We start from the raw sequence: 16,950 nt of genomic DNA on the forward strand, positions 1-16,950 counted from the left end.
CTGTGTTGGGGGGCTGGCCCTCAGACTTCTAAACATGCACATTTACCACCCCAGCGTGAGCCCAGGCGCTCCCAACCACCTCGAAATGGTCCAGTGTGGGGATCACATCACAGGGTTTGGGTGCTTGGGGCTGTGATACACTGATAATAGGTAAACTGAGGTCCAAAGGAGGAACAGGGCTCTTAACCTAGTGCTCTTTAAAGTCATCTGAAGCCCCCTGCAGGCACTGTCACACAGGGCTGGGATCTCACCTGCAGCCAGGGAGACACACACACACACACAGACCAGGGCTACAGGCACAGCCTCATACCTTTTCTCCATCACTCACTCTCTCGCCCACCTTCTCCAGGGCCCCCTTCACTCAAGGAAGGCAGACAGTGTGTTGGCCAGGGCCCTCTCAGCACCCCCCAAGAGGTGGCGGAGAAGCTGTTGAGACCCACCCCCACTGAGACAGGTGTGAGGCTGGCACACCAGGAAAGGGATGGAAGTGAGACTGCAGGAAGGACTGGCCTGGTCTAACCGAGTACCCAGTGCTTGCCCGGAGCAGGAAAGGTACTCAGTAATTATCAACAAGAATGAATGAATCAAGAGCTGAACAAACAGCAAGAGGTATGGAAGTTAGACGGTAGGAAGGACTGGTCCAGTTATACGAGGAAGAATGGGGAGGTTGGCTTGAAGGGAGGTCTGGTCTCATCTCTACTACAAAGGCTACCGGTTGCACTGCAAGAAGGACCAGCCTCAGAATGTCAGAAACAAGGCAAGGGGAGGCGGGCTGGGTTCTCAGGGGAGAGTTGGGGTGGGTGCCGGCTGGGAGGACCAGAGAGAGCAAGGGAGCTCTGCTCAAGTGGGGAGAGGAGTTTAGAGGACTCCAGGCCTGGGGGAGCCCACTTGGCGGGTGGGGGAGATCTTCTGCCTCCAGGTCTCCCCTGCCAGGGGCGGAGACAGTGGTGTGTAGGAGGAGGGCGCACTGGCTCCCAGGGAGAGCCAGAGAAGAGGAAAGAGAGACAGACACAGAGACTGAGATACCCAGAGACAGAGATGGAGATGAGGGGGAGAGAGAGAGAGAAAGAGAGAGAGGGAGAGAGAGATGCGGACATGGGAAGAGACAGAGACACGGAGAAAGCAGAGACAGAGAGAGACACTGGAAAGCTGAGACAGGGGAGGGAGGCAGAGACAGAGAGACACAGAGAAACAGAGATGGCGCAAGAGGAAAGGAGAGAGAAACCCAGGACGTAGAGACAGTGGAGACAGAGCCCCCCGGCACAGAGACACAGAGAGTGAGACAGGAGTGAGAGACTGAGACAGAGACTCCCAGAGGCGGCCAGACTCTGCTAGACAGAGACCCCTGAGAGATGTGGAGAGACAGAAAGATGAGACCCAGACACAGGAAGGCGGGGGCGGAGGTAGAGAGCGCGGGAGGGGGGGTGCCCCAGACGGGGTGGGGGCGGGGTGTCCTCCCCCCCCAAGTACCCAGGCGGCCCCCCTCCCCAGCCGCCTGAGAACCAGGAGGGGCTGAAGGTGTTGGGGCGGCTGGTGGCACTCCCACCCCACAGAAGGTACCCATGCTGGGCCAGGCAGCCCCCACCTCCATAAACCAGCCCAGGGAAGCCAGCTTCAGGCTTCCCGAACCGCCCCCATTCCGCGCCTGGGGTAACCCCGTCCTTTTCCCACGCCCCCACCTACCCACCAATGGGGTCTCCTACCTGCAGCTACAGCCTGCGGCAGGTCCCCCCAGCGCTGGGCTGGCAGTGGTGGGCGACTCCGCCCGAAAGAGAGAGAGAGATTGAGAGAGAGAAAAGCCGGAGACTGAGAGGGAGAGCCAGGGAGGAGGGGAGGGAGAGGGGATAGAGGGAGGAGAGGAGGAGAGGGGAGGGACACGGGGGAGGGGGAGTCGGCGAGGGAGCGAGAGAGGGGGAGGAGCCGGAGAGAGGGGGAGGAGGCGGAGGCGGGCAGAGGGGAGGCGGTGCGGGAGGCGGGGGAGGCCCGGGGAGGGGCCTGGGGGAACAGGGCGGGAGGAGCAGGGAGCCCGAGCCTCCTCCCCAGCCTCCGGGTTCAGCACCAGAGGCAGGGGACAGCAGCGGAGGGCGCTCCTGTGCGTTTCAGAAGCAGCCCCCGCCCCCCAACACACACACGCGCGCGCACACACACACGCACACAGTCTCCCAGCCATACAAGGGCCAACAGCTACAAATAGTTACAGACTCACAGAACTAGGGGGAGGGCAAGAATGTTTAGCTGGAGTCAGATCCAAATTCACATACTGTGCCTGCACAGCCTCACAAAGGAGGCCAGAAACAACCACAAAGACACCCATTAATAAGAATAACAACAGCTGCCATGCATACAGGCAGCCCTGACCACGTGCCTGGCATCGGCACCACATTATTATTTGAGACAGGGTCTCACTCTGTCACCCAGGCTGGAGTGCAGTGGCACGATCTCAGCCCACTGCAGGCTCAACCTCCTGGGCTCAAGCAATCCTCCTGTCTCAGCTTCCCGAGTAGCTGCGACTACAGGTGCCCGCCACCACCACGCCAGGCTTTTTCCCTCCATTTTTTTTTTTTTTCAAGAGACAAGGTCTCACTATGTTACTCAGGCTGGTCTCCAACTCCTGGGCTCAAGCAATCCTTCTGCCTCGGCCTCCCAAAGTGCTGGGATTACAGGTAAGAGCCACCGCACCTGGCATGTTCTAACTTTTTTTTTTAAAATAAATTCAGGACATATGTTGACACAATCGACCGTTACACCAACTTTGTGAGGTAAATGCTATTATGAGCTCCACTTACAGACAGGGAAACCAAGGCACGAGGTGGTAAATATGGCTCCAGATTCCACACCCTTAACTGCTGCACCGTACAATTCCCCAGGCTGAGGACGGGTCAAGGCAAGAAGAGACCTGCAGGCCGGGCACGGTGGCTCACGCCTGTAATCCCAGCACTTTGGGAGGCCAAGGCAGGCGGATCATTTGATGTCAGGAATTTGAGACCAGCCTGGCCAACAAGGCGAAACCCCATCCCTACTAAAAATACAAAAAGTAGCTGGGCGAGGTGGCACACACCTGTAATCCTGTAAGCTACTTGGGAGGCTGAGGCAGGAGAATCACTTGAACCTGCGAGGTGGAGGCTGCCGTGAGCTGTGATCATGCCACTGTACTCTAGCCTAGGTGACAGAGTGAGACTCCGTCTCTAAAAAAAAAGAAACAGAAATGAACTGCAAAGGTCCAGGCAGGTGGCCTGGGCTCCTGAAGACACAAACTCACGTGCCCTCTGATGGGCCCACACACATACCCCCACACAAGCACACACCTCTGCAAGGCATACCATCACTACACCCACTCCCAATCCCACTCCCCCCCACGACAGGGGGTGATGGTGTGTGAGTCGGTGTGGAGCGCTCCTTCTCCGCAGGTGGACAGTGGGAGGGAGGGGGCCCTGCTCGTGCCACCGGTCCTGCCCACTGCCAGTCCTGGCTGGACACCATCAGGCCTGCTGCCAGGGGAGGGAGAGGATCCGGCTCCCTGCAACTTCCCACGCCTGGGCCTGGCTTCTGGGAAAGAGGGTGAAGACAGGGATGGCCAGGAGTTGCTGAGCTCCTAACTCCCATAAACGCTCGGTAGACAACTGGTGGCTGGGTCTTCTGTCAGTGCTGGTGGTCAGACTTCTGGGTGGACCTCCATAGCGGGAGGCAGACAGATGGCCAGAATGACTACAGTGTCTGCCTCTCCCCTGAACCCCCCAGGAAGCAGGTGTCCTGCCCAACTCCTGCCCCCAGCCTGGATATGGCCCAGGAAATGATCATCCCCCAACCCTGCTGACCCAGATTCTATTCCTGGCCTGCAGTGGAGGGAGGACAAGACTTGTATCGTTCCCGCCCTGGTCCCCCACTGGTCCTAGAGACACAGGCCTCTGATTCCTTCTCCTGGTAACACAGAAAGGAGCACAGGAGGCCGGGCACGGTGACTCACGCCTGTCATCCCAGCACTTTGGGAGGCCCAGGCGGGCGGATCACCTGTGATCAGGAGTTTGAGACCAGCCTGGCCAGCATGGTGAAACCCTGTCTCTACTAAAAATACAAAAAAAATTAGCCGGGCATGGTGATGCACGCTTGTAATCCCAGCTACTCAGGCGGCTGAGGCAGGAGAATCGCTTGAACTGGGAGGCGGAGGTTGCTGTGAGCAGAGATTGCGCCACTGCACTCCAGCCTGGGAGACAGAATGAGACTCCGTCTCACACACACACACACAAGACCACAGGCAAGGCAACTCCTACCACCACAGGCTGGGAGAATCAGGCTTGTCTCCCGCTCCCTGGGCCCCCAACCCCCTGGGCATTTTAGATTAGGTCTAAGCTTAGCCCTTTCTAGCACGGTCTAGCCTGCAAGTCTTCTCCCTGGGTCTTGCCTCAGTGCTCCCCACTGGGAACTAAGCTCACTTTCTGCTGGGGTTTAACCCTGGCCCCTTGCAGGGGTCTGGCCATACCTACTTTTTGTTGGGGTCCAACCTCAGCATTATTCATAGGGAGTCTAGCCTCAGACCCTCTGCTACAAATGGACCACTGCTCTCCCACAGCAGCCCTTTCTATCCACAAGTTTTCCTCTAAACGCTCAAGCTCTTTGCCTTTCCACTGGGATCTACCCTCAGATCTAGATCCTTCCACCGGCGTCTCATGTCAGCCCACTCCACTAGGGTCTAACCTCAATTCACTTGCTGGGGTCTAACCTCAGTTCTTTTCCTTCCACTTTACACAGTCTGTTCCATATCAGTTTAACTTTAGCCTTTCTGCTAAGGTGTCACCTCATTTCTTTCTCTCGGGTTCTACCCTGGGACCTAACCTCCATCCTGTTTCTGGGTCTAGCCTTGGATTCCCTCTCCCCCAAATCCGTCTCCCTCAATTCCTCTGGGTGAATCCAGCATCCATCACAGAGCCAGGCATACAGCAGGTGCCCACCAAGTGCTTGCCGAACAAAATAATCGAGACAACTGGGAAATGCTGTTCTTCTGGACATATAAATAACCATCAGTTAGCCAGTTCTCATTGAGAGTGGACAGGGTGGGTCGGGATCATCCCTGCTTTCAAATAGGGACACTGAGGCACAGAGAGAGAAGTGGGTTAGCTGGGGTCTCAGGGCACAGCTTCACCACCCTGGGGAGGTCTGAGGACAGCATCCTGTCCTTCAGGACACCCCCCACCAGCGGGTGGCGGTGAGCACGCCATGAGTCGCCCCAGGTCTGGGGAGAGTGGGTGCGTGGGTGCTTAAGAGGCTGCATTCTCAGCTGGCCCTGCACCTGCCTCATCCTCCGACCCCTGTAGCTGACGTCTCCTCTGCTCCACTTGACGTCGAAGCCGGGTCAAGACCAGCTCCGAGGCCTGGATCAGGCTGTGCTGTGGGGAACAAGAGAAGGAGGGGGACGGAGCTGAGGAAGAGCTGCAGGGGGGAAGGTTACATCATGGCGGGACTGTCTGGAGTGAAGCAACTCCAAAGGCCAGGAGCTCGGCTCAGGTGGGAGGGCAGAGAGCAGACCACAGTGTGTGGGATGGGAATGGGCCCCTGTGATGGGGTGAAGGGGAGTGGCCTTAAGCGAATTTCCGGTGGGAGGGACAAAGCCTAGACCCAAATGTAAGGAAATGAGATTAGAAGGAACATAAAATGTAGCCAGGCGTGGAGGCAGGCGCCTATAATCCCAGCTACTCAGGAGGCTGAGGCAGGAGAATCACTTCAACCCAGAAGGTGAAGGTTGCAGTGAACTCAGATCACGCCACTGCACTCTAGCCTGGGAAACAGAGCAAGACTTTGTCTCAAAAAAAAAAAAAAAAAAAAAAAAAAAAAAGGGCCGGTGGCTCACGCCTGTAATCCCAGCACGTTGGGAGGCCGAGGTGGGCGGATGACTTGAGGCCAGAAGTTCAAGACCAACCTGGGCAACATGGTGAAACCCCGTCTCTACTAAAAATACAAAAATTAGCTGGGTGTGGTGGCGGGCACCTGTAATCCCAGCTGTTTGAGAGGCTCAGGCATGAGAATCGTTTGAACCTGGGAGGTGGTTGCAGTGAGCTGAGATCGAGTCACTGCACTCCAGCTTGGGTGACAGAGCAAGACTCTGTTTCAAAAATAAAAGAATAAAAGAATAAATAAATAAATAAATCTCCTTCATCAGGCCGGTGCCCCCACCCCAGCTGCTGTGAGCGCTCACAGGTGCCCCTTTCTCCTGGGAGCTGTCCTGGCCGGTAGGAACTGCCTACCAGAAATGAGTTCCTCCCTCCCCTGGGAGGTGGCCTGCACCTGCTGCCCGAAACTGCTGAGGTCAACCCTTCTCCCCGAGAGCCGGGGTTACCTGCAGGATGTGCACGCCCTTCAGGGAGACCACGGCAAGCTCCTGCAGCCCGTCCCCGGTCAGGTCCACGTGAGCCATGGCCAGCAGGGGACTGGAGAAGCCCCGCTGCCACAGCAGGCGGAACCCGTGCTGGGCCTCAGGGAGCCCCGACTCTGGGCCCTGGTACTTATAACACAGCAGTTCCTGCAGGGATGGAGAGTGAGGTCACACAGGTAGACGGGGAGCACAGTGGAGGGAGGCCGGTGGGGGGTGGCTCCAACCGTCAGGTCCCACCTGTCCGTAGGTGGCCACCAGGACTTCTGGCCGCCCATCCAAATCCACGTCGGTGACCAGGCCGCAGAGGACGCTGTCAAATTGGTCACTGCCGGGCAGGAGAAGCTGGTCTTCAAGGCCCCGGTGCAGCAGGTCCCTGAGGGTCCCAAATGCAGCAGACAGACTGGGGTCAGCTTGCAGTGCCCGGCACCCTTGGCAGACGCTGAGCTGGGCACCGGTACTGCTTCCCTTCTCAGGCCTAGACACACTGGTCCTCCGGAAGCCTAGACATCATCATCTCAGATTTGGACATATTCATAGATCCAGCGAGGGGTCCACCTGTGCACTCAAGCCCTTCACCTCCGGGACCACCTCACTCCCAGATGGAAAGCCACAGGGTCCCATCTGGGGATTCAGACACACGTGTCCTCAATCTAGACACCCACGCTGCCTTCATGGGACCCCAAAGAGGGCTTAGCCCTGGCCGGACACCTTCACCACCCCTAGAGGGGTGCCAGAGCTGGCCATAGTCGCTTCTGAGAGCTGACTGGGCAACGTTCCCATGTAATCACGTTCATGGTTCGAAAGCCACTGTAGCAGAAGTATTTACACTCTGGAAACTCTGGTAAATGCTACAAACCTGGGCTTTCCTCGTGCATAGCCAGTGATTAGCCATTTGCCAGCACACCTACTACATCCACTCCAGGGGGCATCTCTGCTCCCACCCCCCTACCTCAACATATTCCCTGCAAATCTAGACTTCAATATTCACAGCCCCCGCCCCTGGGTCACAAGTATCTTTACTTGTCCAGCTCTGAGTAATCCACCCAAAGGAACTTACTGTAGAGAATGACAAGATTAGACCACAGCGCAAAGAAACAAGGTTAGACCACACCCATGTGTCTCAGGCCCCCTTACCGATACACCACTGCTGGCTCCAACATGCTGGCCACAAGCACGCTGTACTCATCCTGTGCTGGCTTGTCCTTGGTCTCTGGAGAAGAAACATGAATGGTAATCCCAGCACTCTTGAGAGGTCGAGGCGGGTGGATCAGCTGAGGTCAGGAGTTCAAGACCATCCTGGTCAACGTGATAAAACCCCGCCTCTACTAAAAATATAAAAATTAGTCAGGCATGGTGGCAGGCACCTGTAATGCCAGCTACTCAGGAGGCTGAGGCAGGAGAATTGCTTGAACCTGGGAGGCGGAGGTTGGAGTGAGCCGAGATCGCACCACTGCACTCCAGCCTGGGTGACAGAGCGAGACTCCGTCTCAGAAAAAAAAAAAACATGAATGAAGAGGGGAATGGTTTTGTGGGGACAGGTTCTGGGCTCCTCGTCATACCCCAGGCCCCTTTAATGACAGACATGCAGGTTAGATCTCTGGAAAAACTCTTGAGGCTGTGTTACAGAGGGAGGGTAAAAGATTGGCCTATGAGAGAAATTATGAACGTCAGACACCAGAAGGAGAAATAGGTGTTAGATGATAGTCTGAGGTTCCGGGTGCGGTGGCTCACGCCTGTAATCCCAGCATTTTGGGAGATCGAGGCAGGCGGATCGCCTGAGGTCAGGAGTTCGAGACTAGCCTGGCCAACATGGTGAAACCCCGTCTCTACTAAAAACACAAAAATTAGACACAAAAATTAGCCCGGTGTGATGGCATACGCTTGTAATCCCAGCTACTCAGGAGGCTGAGGCAGGGGAATTACTTGAACCCGGGAGGTGGAGGTGACAGTGAGCCGAGATTGAGCCAATGCACTCCAGCCTGGGCGACAGAGCCAGACTCTCTCTGGGGAAAAAAAAAAAAAAAGACATTTGTGCATGTATGTTTACAGCAGCCCTTCACAACTGCAAAGATGTGGAACTAACCTAAGTGGCCATCGACTAATGAGTGGAGAAAGAAAATGTGGCATATATACACCATGGAATACTACACAAGTCATAAAAAGGAATGAAATGTTGTCTTTTGCAGCAACTTAGATGGAACTGGAGATCCTTATCCTAAGTGCAGTAACACAGGAGTGGAAAACCAAAAAATGTATGTTCTCACAGAAGAGGGAGCTAAGCTATGAGTACACAAAGGCATACAGAGTATATGATGGGGTTTGGAGATTCAGAAGCGGGAAGGTGGGAGAGGGTGTGGGATAAAAGCTACACATCAGGCCGGGCGCGGTGGCTCACGCCTGTAATCCCAGCACTTTGGGAGGCCGAGGCGGGCGGATCACAAGGTCAGGAGATCGAGACCACGGTGAAACCCCGTCTCTACTAAAAATACAAAAAAATTAGCCGGGCGCGGTTGTGGGCGCCTGTAGTCCCAGCTACTCGGGAGGCTGAGGCAGGAGAATGGCGTGAACCCGGGAGGCGGAGCTTGCAGTGAGCCGAGATCGCGCCACTGCACTCCAGCCTGGGCTGGGCGACAGAGCGAGACTCCGTCTCAAAAAAAAAAAAAAAAAAAAAAAAAAAAAAAAAAAAAAAAAAAGCTACACATTAGGCCGGGCGCGGTGGCTCAAGCCTGTGATCCCAGCACTTTGGGAGGCCGAGACGGGCGGATCACGAGGTCAGGAGATCGAGACCATCCTGGCGAACACGGTGAAACCCCGTCTCTACTAAAAAAATACAAAAAAACTAGCCGGGCGAGGTGGCGGGCGCCTGTAGTCCCAGCTACACAGGAGGCTGAGGCAGGAGAATGGCGTAAACCCGGGAGGCGGAGCTTGCAGTGAGCCGAGATCGCGCCACTGCACTCCAGCCTGGGCTGGGCGACAGAGCGAGACTCCGTCTCAAAAAAAAAAAAAAAAAGCTACACATTAGGTACAACAGACGCTACTCGGGTGATGGGTGTATTAAAATCTCAGAATCCATCACTATAGAATTTATCCATGCAACCAAAACCACTTGTGTCCCCAAAGTGATTGAAATAATTTTTTTTTTTCTTTTTTGAGACAGAGTCTCACTCCGTCGCCCAGGCTGGAGGGCAGTGGTGTGATCTCAGCTCACTGCCACCTCCACCTCCTAGGTTCAAGCGCTTCTTCTGCCTCAGCCTCCTGAGTAGCTGGGATTACAGGCGCCCGCCACCACGCCCTGCTAATTTTTGTATTTTTAGTAGAGATGGGGTTTCACCGTGTTGGTCAGGCTGGTCCTGAACTCCTGACCTCAGGTGATCTGCCTGCTTCAGCCTCCCAAAGTGATGGGATTACCGCGCCTAGTCAAAACTTTTTTAAAAAAGCAAAATGCCAGTCAGGGACAGACCCCAGTAAAGGAGCAGGAATGATCAGCATACTGGGGAAAAGGCTAGACTCTGAGTGGTGGGACGGTGGTGAGTCCAGGAGCATAGCCGGGAGCTAGACTGCAGCAAGAGACACAGTGAAGGGTCCACAGAGTGGGGTGAAGAAGTCCCGATGTGAGACGTGCAGGTTAGGGTACAGAGGGAGAGGTGGACGCTCAGCCCCAGGCTGCGGGGCTAAGGTTACACCAAAGTGAGGAGACCAACTCTGGACCCTAACAGAAAATATATGGGTTAGGCCCCATGTGCCAGTCCTGGAAGTTAAATTCACAGGAGGGGAGGGGAGGGAAGAGGTGCACTGTAGTTCAAGGCCTGGAGTGGGGGATGCAGGAGGGAGGGACTGGGGGCTGGACACTTTGGGAGAGGGGTGCAAATCTGGGTGGGAGGACCCAAGAATGCAGAGTTGTCTCTTCCCCCGACACGTTCCCTCCACCGCTCTCTCCCCATCCCCTCAAACCCAGAGCTCACCCTTGGGGGCCGAGAGGCTGAACACGATCACTCGGGAGATGGGGCCGTCCTGCAGGACCGACCACATCTGCAGAACCTCTGCGTGGAGAGCGAGGACTCAGAGCCCCAGCCCCACCCCGGTCCCGCCCCCAGCCCTGAAACTTTTGCCTTTCCCCGCCACCATTCAGCCCCACCCTAGCCCCGCCCCTCCGCAGCTCTCGAACCCACCCAAGCCCCGCCCCCAAGCCCCACCCTCATCCCTTCCCCCCATTACCCTACCTCACCCAGCTCCAGCCCTTGGCGCCACCCTAGCCCCGCCCGGCTAGCCCCACCCTCATCCCTCAACCCCCTTACCTCCCTCTCCTACCCCACCTAGCTCCAGTCCTCAGCCCCACCCTGGCCCCGCCCCCAGCCCTCAACCCCACCCCTTACCCCGCCTCACCGTGGCCCTCACCTCGACTCTGCTGGTCCACGTGGGCGACACGGACATAACCACTCTGACAGCCCAGAGCTGAGAGGCGCCGGGACGTGCCGGGGAGGTTGTGGACGTCCAGCCAGAGGACGCTGGCGGGCGGATGGATGGACAGGACCGAGGGCCATTGCTGGGCCCAGCCCCGCCCCTCTGCCTCCCCAGGGGCAGTTGCCCCTCCCTGTAGCCCTGGGACCCTGATTCCTGCTGGATAATCCTCACCGCCCAATTCCTCTGGGGTCAATTCTCACCACCCGAGGGCTGAGTCCACCTCTTGTTTTTTCTAGTGTCACCCCTGCTGATCAATTTCTCTGAAGTCAGGCCGTGGACTCGTTTTTCTGAGCTCCTCCCTGGTGCCCAATTTCTCTAAGGTCCCACCGCCTGATTTCTCTGAGGTCACTGCCCCGGTCCCCAGTGGCCTCTTTCGGGGCCTCTCCTACCTACTGGTCAGGTTCGTCAGCTCTGGGAAGAGGTTTTCCACGGGCTGTTCCTCAAACTGATGCAGCCCCTCGTTCTGGGGGAACCAAGACCCACCCCACCCCCGCTTAAGTCAGTTTCACACATATACCCACCCAGCGCCAGCCCACAGTGAACCCCACAGGGCTCTGCCCAGCACGCCTCCCCGCCTCACCTCCTTGTAGAGATGAACAGCCGGGTCATTCCCACTCAAGAGAAACACAGTCTCCAGTTGATCCCCGACCTGGACCCTGAAAGCAGAGAAATCTAGAACCCAAGGTAGTGGAATCCATGTGGTCTGAGAACCAGAACTCTCCTCTTGCAAAAACCCCGGCCTGTTGAGAACCTTAATATTCCGGGATCCAGACACTAGACCCAGGGTTAGAATCTTAGGGCTCAAGCTCCTGAGTACTCTATCTCCTTGAAATACACAACTGTAGAAACGAGCCCTCAGAGAATCTCAGAATCAGGGAATGTACCTCCCAATCTCAGAATTGAGGGAACATGGCTTGCTAGAACCTCCCACTCTTAGACCCCGCATCTACTCCTACCTTCGCTCTGTGGATTTAGGAATGGATTGTGGAACTCCAGAATGAACTGTAGAACCTTAGAAAGCTAGGACCTCTTCAATCTGAAACCCCAGTATTCTAGAAGTGCTGTTTTCTGTCTCCTTAGAAATACTAAAACTTCTAAAATTTGCCATCACAGATTTCAGATTCACGGAATGATAGAATATCCAAATCCTAGCAAGAAGAACATTAGCGCAATTAGAATCTTCAGTTTCGGGAACTCTCACCTGTTAGACCAGGGGTTGGCCAACTATGACCTGTAGACCAAATCCAACCCACTATCTGTTTTTGTAAATAAAGTTTTATTGGAACACAGCCACATTCATTCATTTACACAGTGTCAATGGCTGCTTTCTGGCTACAATGGCAAAGTGAGTAGTTGTGACAGACTGGCCCTCAAAGCCTAATATTTAGTATCTGGACTTCTACCAAAAAAAGTTTGCCAATCCCTGTTCTAGACCATCTGTGTTCTGGAATGGAATCTGGAACTCTAGAATGGATTCCACACACGTTGGGGTTCTAGCACCTTGGTATTCTAGACGGTCTATGTTCTATCTCCTTGAAAGATGAGAATGTCACCGGGCGCAGTGGCTCACGCCTGTAATCCCAGCACTTTGGGAGGCCGAGGCGGGCGGACGGATCACGAGGTCAGGAGATCGAGACCATCCTGGCTAACACGGTGAAACCCCGTCTCTACTAAAAATACAAAAAATTAGTTGGAAGCCTGTAATCCCAGCACTTTGGGAGGCCGAGACGGGCAGATCACGAGGTCAAGAGATTGAGACCATCCTGGCTAACACGGTGAAACCCCGTCTCTACTAAAAAATACAAAAAAAAAACTAGCCAGGCGAGGTGGCGGGAGCCTGTAGTCCCAGCTGCTTGGGAGGCTGAGGCAGGAGAATGGCATAAACCCGGGAGGCGGAGCTTGCAGTGAGCTGAGATCCCGCCACTGCACTCTAGCCTGGGCGACAGAGCGAGACTCCGTCTCAAAAAAAAAAAAAAAAATTAGTTGGGCGTGGTGGCGGGCGCCTGTGGTCCCAGCTACTCGGGAGGCTGAGGCAGGAGAATGGCGTGAACCCAGGAGGCGGAGCTTGCAGTGAGCCGAGATCGCGCCACCGTACTCCAACCTGGGTGACAGCGAGACTCCATCTCAAAAAAAAAAGAAAGATAAGAATGTCAGGAATTTATCATTACAGAACCTCAGAAGATTCTGTCTTCTATCTTACTGTAGAACATTCAAATGTTGGAATCTTAGAGCTTACGACTCTAGAAAACTTAGCATCTCTGATCTTGGAATGTCAGACTCTAGAACGTTAGAATCTGGGAACTCTAGATGTGCAGAATTCCCAGAATTCCCAGGTGCTCCATCAAGTCTCTCAGATTATCTAGTTCAGGAATGGCAGGGTGGTGGCCCCTTGGCCATCTGGTCTATGGCCACCTTAAAATCATGATGCTTGGGCCGGGTGTGGTGGCTCACGCCTGTAATCCCAGCACTTTGGGAGGCTGAGGCAGGCGGATCGCCTGAGGTCAGGAGTTCGAGACTAGCCTGGCCAACATGGTGAAAACCAATCTACACTAAAAATATAAAAAGTAGCCAGGCATGGTGGCATGAGCCTGTAATCCTAGCTACTCAGGAGGCTGAAGTAGGAGAATCACTTGCACCTGGGAGGTAGAGGTTGCAGTGAGCTGAGATCAAGCCACTGCACTCCAGTCTGGCAACAGAGCGAGACTCCATCTCAAAAAAAAAAAAAAAAAAAAAAAAAAAAAAAAGCACGATGCTCTAAAAAACAAACATAGAATCTGATTGTGGGCAAGTTCGTGGTCTCCACTTAGCTACAGCTTTCCAACCTCAGCTGCATATGCGTGTGTGCACACATGCTACCTGTTACATTACACTTGTGCTTTCCATTCTCACACGACCTCCCTGGTCCCCAAAGGCATTTTAGTTTAATTTAATTTATTTATTTTTGAGACAGAGTTTTGCTCTTGTCACCTGGGCTGGAATGCCGTGGTGCAATCTTGGCTCACTGCAACCTCCTCCTCCCAGGTTCAAGTGATTCTCCTGCCTCAGCCTCCTGAGTAGCTGGGATTACAGGTGCGTACCACCATCCCGGCTAATTTTTGTATTTTTAGTAGAGACGGGGTTTCGTCATGTTGGCCAGGCTGGTCTCGAACTCCTGACCTCAGGTGATCCATCCACCTCGACCTCTTAAAGTGCTGGGATTACAGGTGTAAGCCACCGTGCCCGGCTGGCATTTTAGTTTTCAATCTCTAATCTAGTACAACCTCTTTATTTTCCAAAAGGGGAAACAGACTACAGGGGTCTGTAAGTAAAGAAGGGGTTTGAGAGCTCAGGGTTTCTACATTTACAGTGGGGTGGGCGCGGATGCCCAGGGGACACTCACTCTGCATGGCACAGCTGGAACGGAGTGAACTGGAGCTCCAGGTTCAGGCAGCTCTCTGTAGGGACAGGCACGTGAGCATGGGGGACCTGCTGGGGACCCTCTCCCTCCTCCCGTCCACGCCTCACTCACGGGCAATGGAGTCAAGGTTGTACTCAGAGCCGGGCTCATAGTCGCAGTAAATGTTCAGGAAGGGGCTGCCCTTGTCCCCTGAATCCTGGGGGAGGACACGGGGTTCAGGGGAGGGCAGGGGTGGCAGGTGGGATCTAGGGCAGCTCAGTGGAACTCACCATGTGTGTAAGGAGGAGGGCGAAGGGAGGTGGAGGGGGCTCTAGGTACCTTGATGAACGTGATCCCCACAACCAGACCCCGCTTGGGGGGTGACTTGTTGAAAGTGTCAATGGAGACAATCTCCGCGTCCACTGGGAGGGGAGAGTTCTAAGTTCAGTGTCAGGTAGACTCATGACTCCGATCTCCCAAACATGGTGAACTCCGGCCACCGCAATGATCATGCCCTCTGGTCTGAGTCCTGACCGCCATCACCCGACCTCTGTTCCCTGGGTACCAGGGATCCTGACCTGTAAGTCTGAAGAATCCTGAAACCCTAGGCTCATCCAGGCCCCAACTATGCCTGCCTCCTGATCCCAGTGACCCCCTTAAACAACCCCGATTCCATTCTCCCAGCACGGTGACCCGGCTCAGAGAGAGCCTCAGAAGCCTTCTCAACACCACGTTCCAGGGCCCTCCCAGCACCATAGCGCCACCCACCGGGAATGTAGTTGAACTGCAGCTCCTTGGCCACTGGCCGGATTTTCTGTCGGAGGTCTTGGTAGCGGAAGCCGAGCACCTTGCCTTTAAGCGTGGCGGCCAGCAGCTCCCCGCGCCCGCCGGCGCCGCCTGCCAGCCCATACACATTGCTCTGCGACGAGAAGCGCGTGAAGCTGTCCTCGCGCAGCGGACAAGGCCCCGCGGCCACGGCCGCCTCCCCCATCACGCCCCTCAGTTACGCACCCTCTCGGCAGCCCCCGCCGCAACCCGCACTACCCAACCTACGACTCTCTAAGCGACCTGAACCGCCGGGTGCCCGGCCGTTGCGCTGGCTGATGACGTACAAGAAGCTGCTGGCGTTGCCCTCTCCCAAGATGGCGGCCAGATTGCATGCTCGGGTCTCCCAGGCAACTTTGACCCACTGCGCCTGCGCACTCTTCTCCTTTCCATTTCTGGACCAAGTGGCTGCCATAAGGAGTCTGTGACAAGAGGTGGGAGGTGGCGGCCACGGCTTCTCGCTCTATGCTGTGTGGAAGGTCGAATCATCATCATCGTAAAACTTAATATTGCCCTTATGTGCCAGGAACTACTATAAGTGCATTCCATATAATTTATTAAAAATTTGGAAGGGGGTGGAGGTAGGTACTTAAATCCATTTTACAGATGAAGGAATTGAAGCACAGAGGGGTAAAGTAACTTGCCTAAGATCACACAGCTAGTAACGAGCGGTCAGTACTGGAAACCAAACAAGGTAATTCCACAGTTCACTTTTTTTTTTTTTTTTTTTTTTTTTTTTTGAGACAGAGTCTTGCTCTGTCACCCTGGAGTGCAGTGGTGCGATCTCAGCTCACTGCAACCTCTGCCTCCTGGGTTCAAGCGATTCTTCTGCCTCAGCCTCCCCAGTAGCTGGGATTACAGGCGCCACCACACCTGGCTAGTTTTTCTATTTTTAGTAGAGATGGGGTTTTGCTATGTTGCCCAGGCTGGTCTCTAACTCCTGACCTCAGGCGATCCACTTCGACCTCCCAAAGTGCTAGGATTATAGGTGTGAACCACCTTGCCCGGACCATACTTCATAATCTTAACAGTATCACCTTTAAAATAATGAATACATTCTTCTTGACCCCAAGGAAAAATGATCCAGCTATAATAACCAACTCTTTTATCGAACACCTACTTGGTGACAGTCATGCTGGCTCTGATAATCTGACTCCTCACAATTGTTCTGCAAGGGCCTACTGTTACCCTCCCTGCCGGTTCACTTATTCAGGATTCATTGAGTTTTTACTGTGTGCCTGGACATCCTTTGCAAATCTATCTCACTAATCTTTGCAAGAAAGAAACCTCTTCAAAGGGGTTTATTATCCCAGTTTACAGAGGATGAAATGGAGGCTCGGAAAGAGTAACTCCACTGACTGACTCATTAGTGGTGGGGACAGGATGTAAACCAGGTGTTCCCCAATCTGGGGCCTTCAGGGGTTCCTATCTGTGCTTCTTTGTCCCTAGAAGGCCACGAAGGTTTGGGTAGTCTGTGCACATCTGTGTATCATTTCCAGAAGACATGGGGTTGGCCAGCTGTCCTGGACACCTCGAGCACACACAGACTGCAAGCTCCATGAAGGAAGCAGCTGATCTCCCTTGATCACGGTCTTATCGCCTGTACCTGGACCACAAGACCTGACACAAAGCAGGCATTCAGTAAATATGTGTCAAAAATCACAAACTATGTGCTGAGCACGTAAGAGACAGCAAATGGAAAGTTCTCAAAGGCAGACTGGATAAGGGAGGTGGCAAGAAGGAATTTGTGATGATTCCAGATTTCTGGATGTGGGGAGAAGTTCCTGGAGGGTAGTCTGGGAATGCCATCAGTGCTGCTGTGTTCCCAGGGCCTGGCATGCAGCAGGTGCTTAGTGAATTTGCTGAGGGAGTGGCACGTGGGTCTAGTGCTACTTCATCAGTGCGTTTCCTTCAGGTGTCTTCC

At 54.6% G+C, this 16,950-nt stretch overlaps 3 protein-coding genes across 6 annotated transcripts in view; 1 reads left to right on the plus strand and 2 right to left on the minus strand.

Moving 5' to 3' along the window:
- The window catches only part of SLC8A2 (solute carrier family 8 member A2), a 45,457-nt gene extending 43,015 nt beyond the window's left edge, over positions 1-2,442 (minus strand). Inside the window, exon 1 of one of the 2 annotated variants that reach the window (XM_050772064.1) lies at positions 1,704-2,437. In XM_050772064.1, the coding sequence (XP_050628021.1) occupies positions 1,704-2,170 (467 nt within the window). In that variant the 5' untranslated portion in view covers positions 2,171-2,437. Of the gene's footprint in view, positions 1-1,703 lie in introns of both variants that reach the window. The other variant, XM_050772065.1, reaches the window with a different exon arrangement.
- NOP53 (NOP53 ribosome biogenesis factor) overlaps positions 1-16,950 on the plus strand; it is a 289,745-nt gene that overhangs the window by 3,705 nt on the left and 269,090 nt on the right. The gene's annotated exons all lie outside the window — the stretch shown is intronic.
- Positions 4,990-15,304, minus strand: KPTN (kaptin, actin binding protein). 3 transcript variants are annotated; one of them, XM_050772229.1, is made up of 12 exons: positions 14,970-15,304; positions 14,541-14,623; positions 14,334-14,418; positions 14,205-14,259; positions 11,406-11,481; positions 11,215-11,288; positions 10,760-10,869; positions 10,327-10,404; positions 7,499-7,574; positions 6,602-6,737; positions 6,329-6,511; positions 4,990-5,381 (listed from the first exon to the last, which is right to left on the minus strand). In XM_050772229.1, the coding sequence occupies exons 1-12, from the start codon at positions 15,190-15,192 to the stop codon at positions 5,253-5,255; spliced, it is 1,308 nt and encodes a 435-aa protein (XP_050628186.1). In that variant the 5' UTR covers positions 15,193-15,304; the 3' UTR covers positions 4,990-5,252. The 3 variants fall into 3 exon arrangements, with proteins under 3 accessions (XP_050628186.1, XP_050628188.1, XP_050628187.1); XM_050772231.1 differs by lacking the exon at positions 14,541-14,623 and having other exon boundaries at positions 14,970-15,120; positions 15,255-15,285; XM_050772230.1 differs by lacking the exon at positions 14,541-14,623 and having other exon boundaries at positions 14,970-15,120; positions 15,213-15,280.

The sequence above is a fragment of the Macaca thibetana genome, chromosome 19 (assembly GCF_024542745.1).
Source record: "Macaca thibetana thibetana isolate TM-01 chromosome 19, ASM2454274v1, whole genome shotgun sequence".
Lineage (NCBI taxonomy): Eukaryota > Metazoa > Chordata > Mammalia > Primates > Cercopithecidae > Macaca > Macaca thibetana.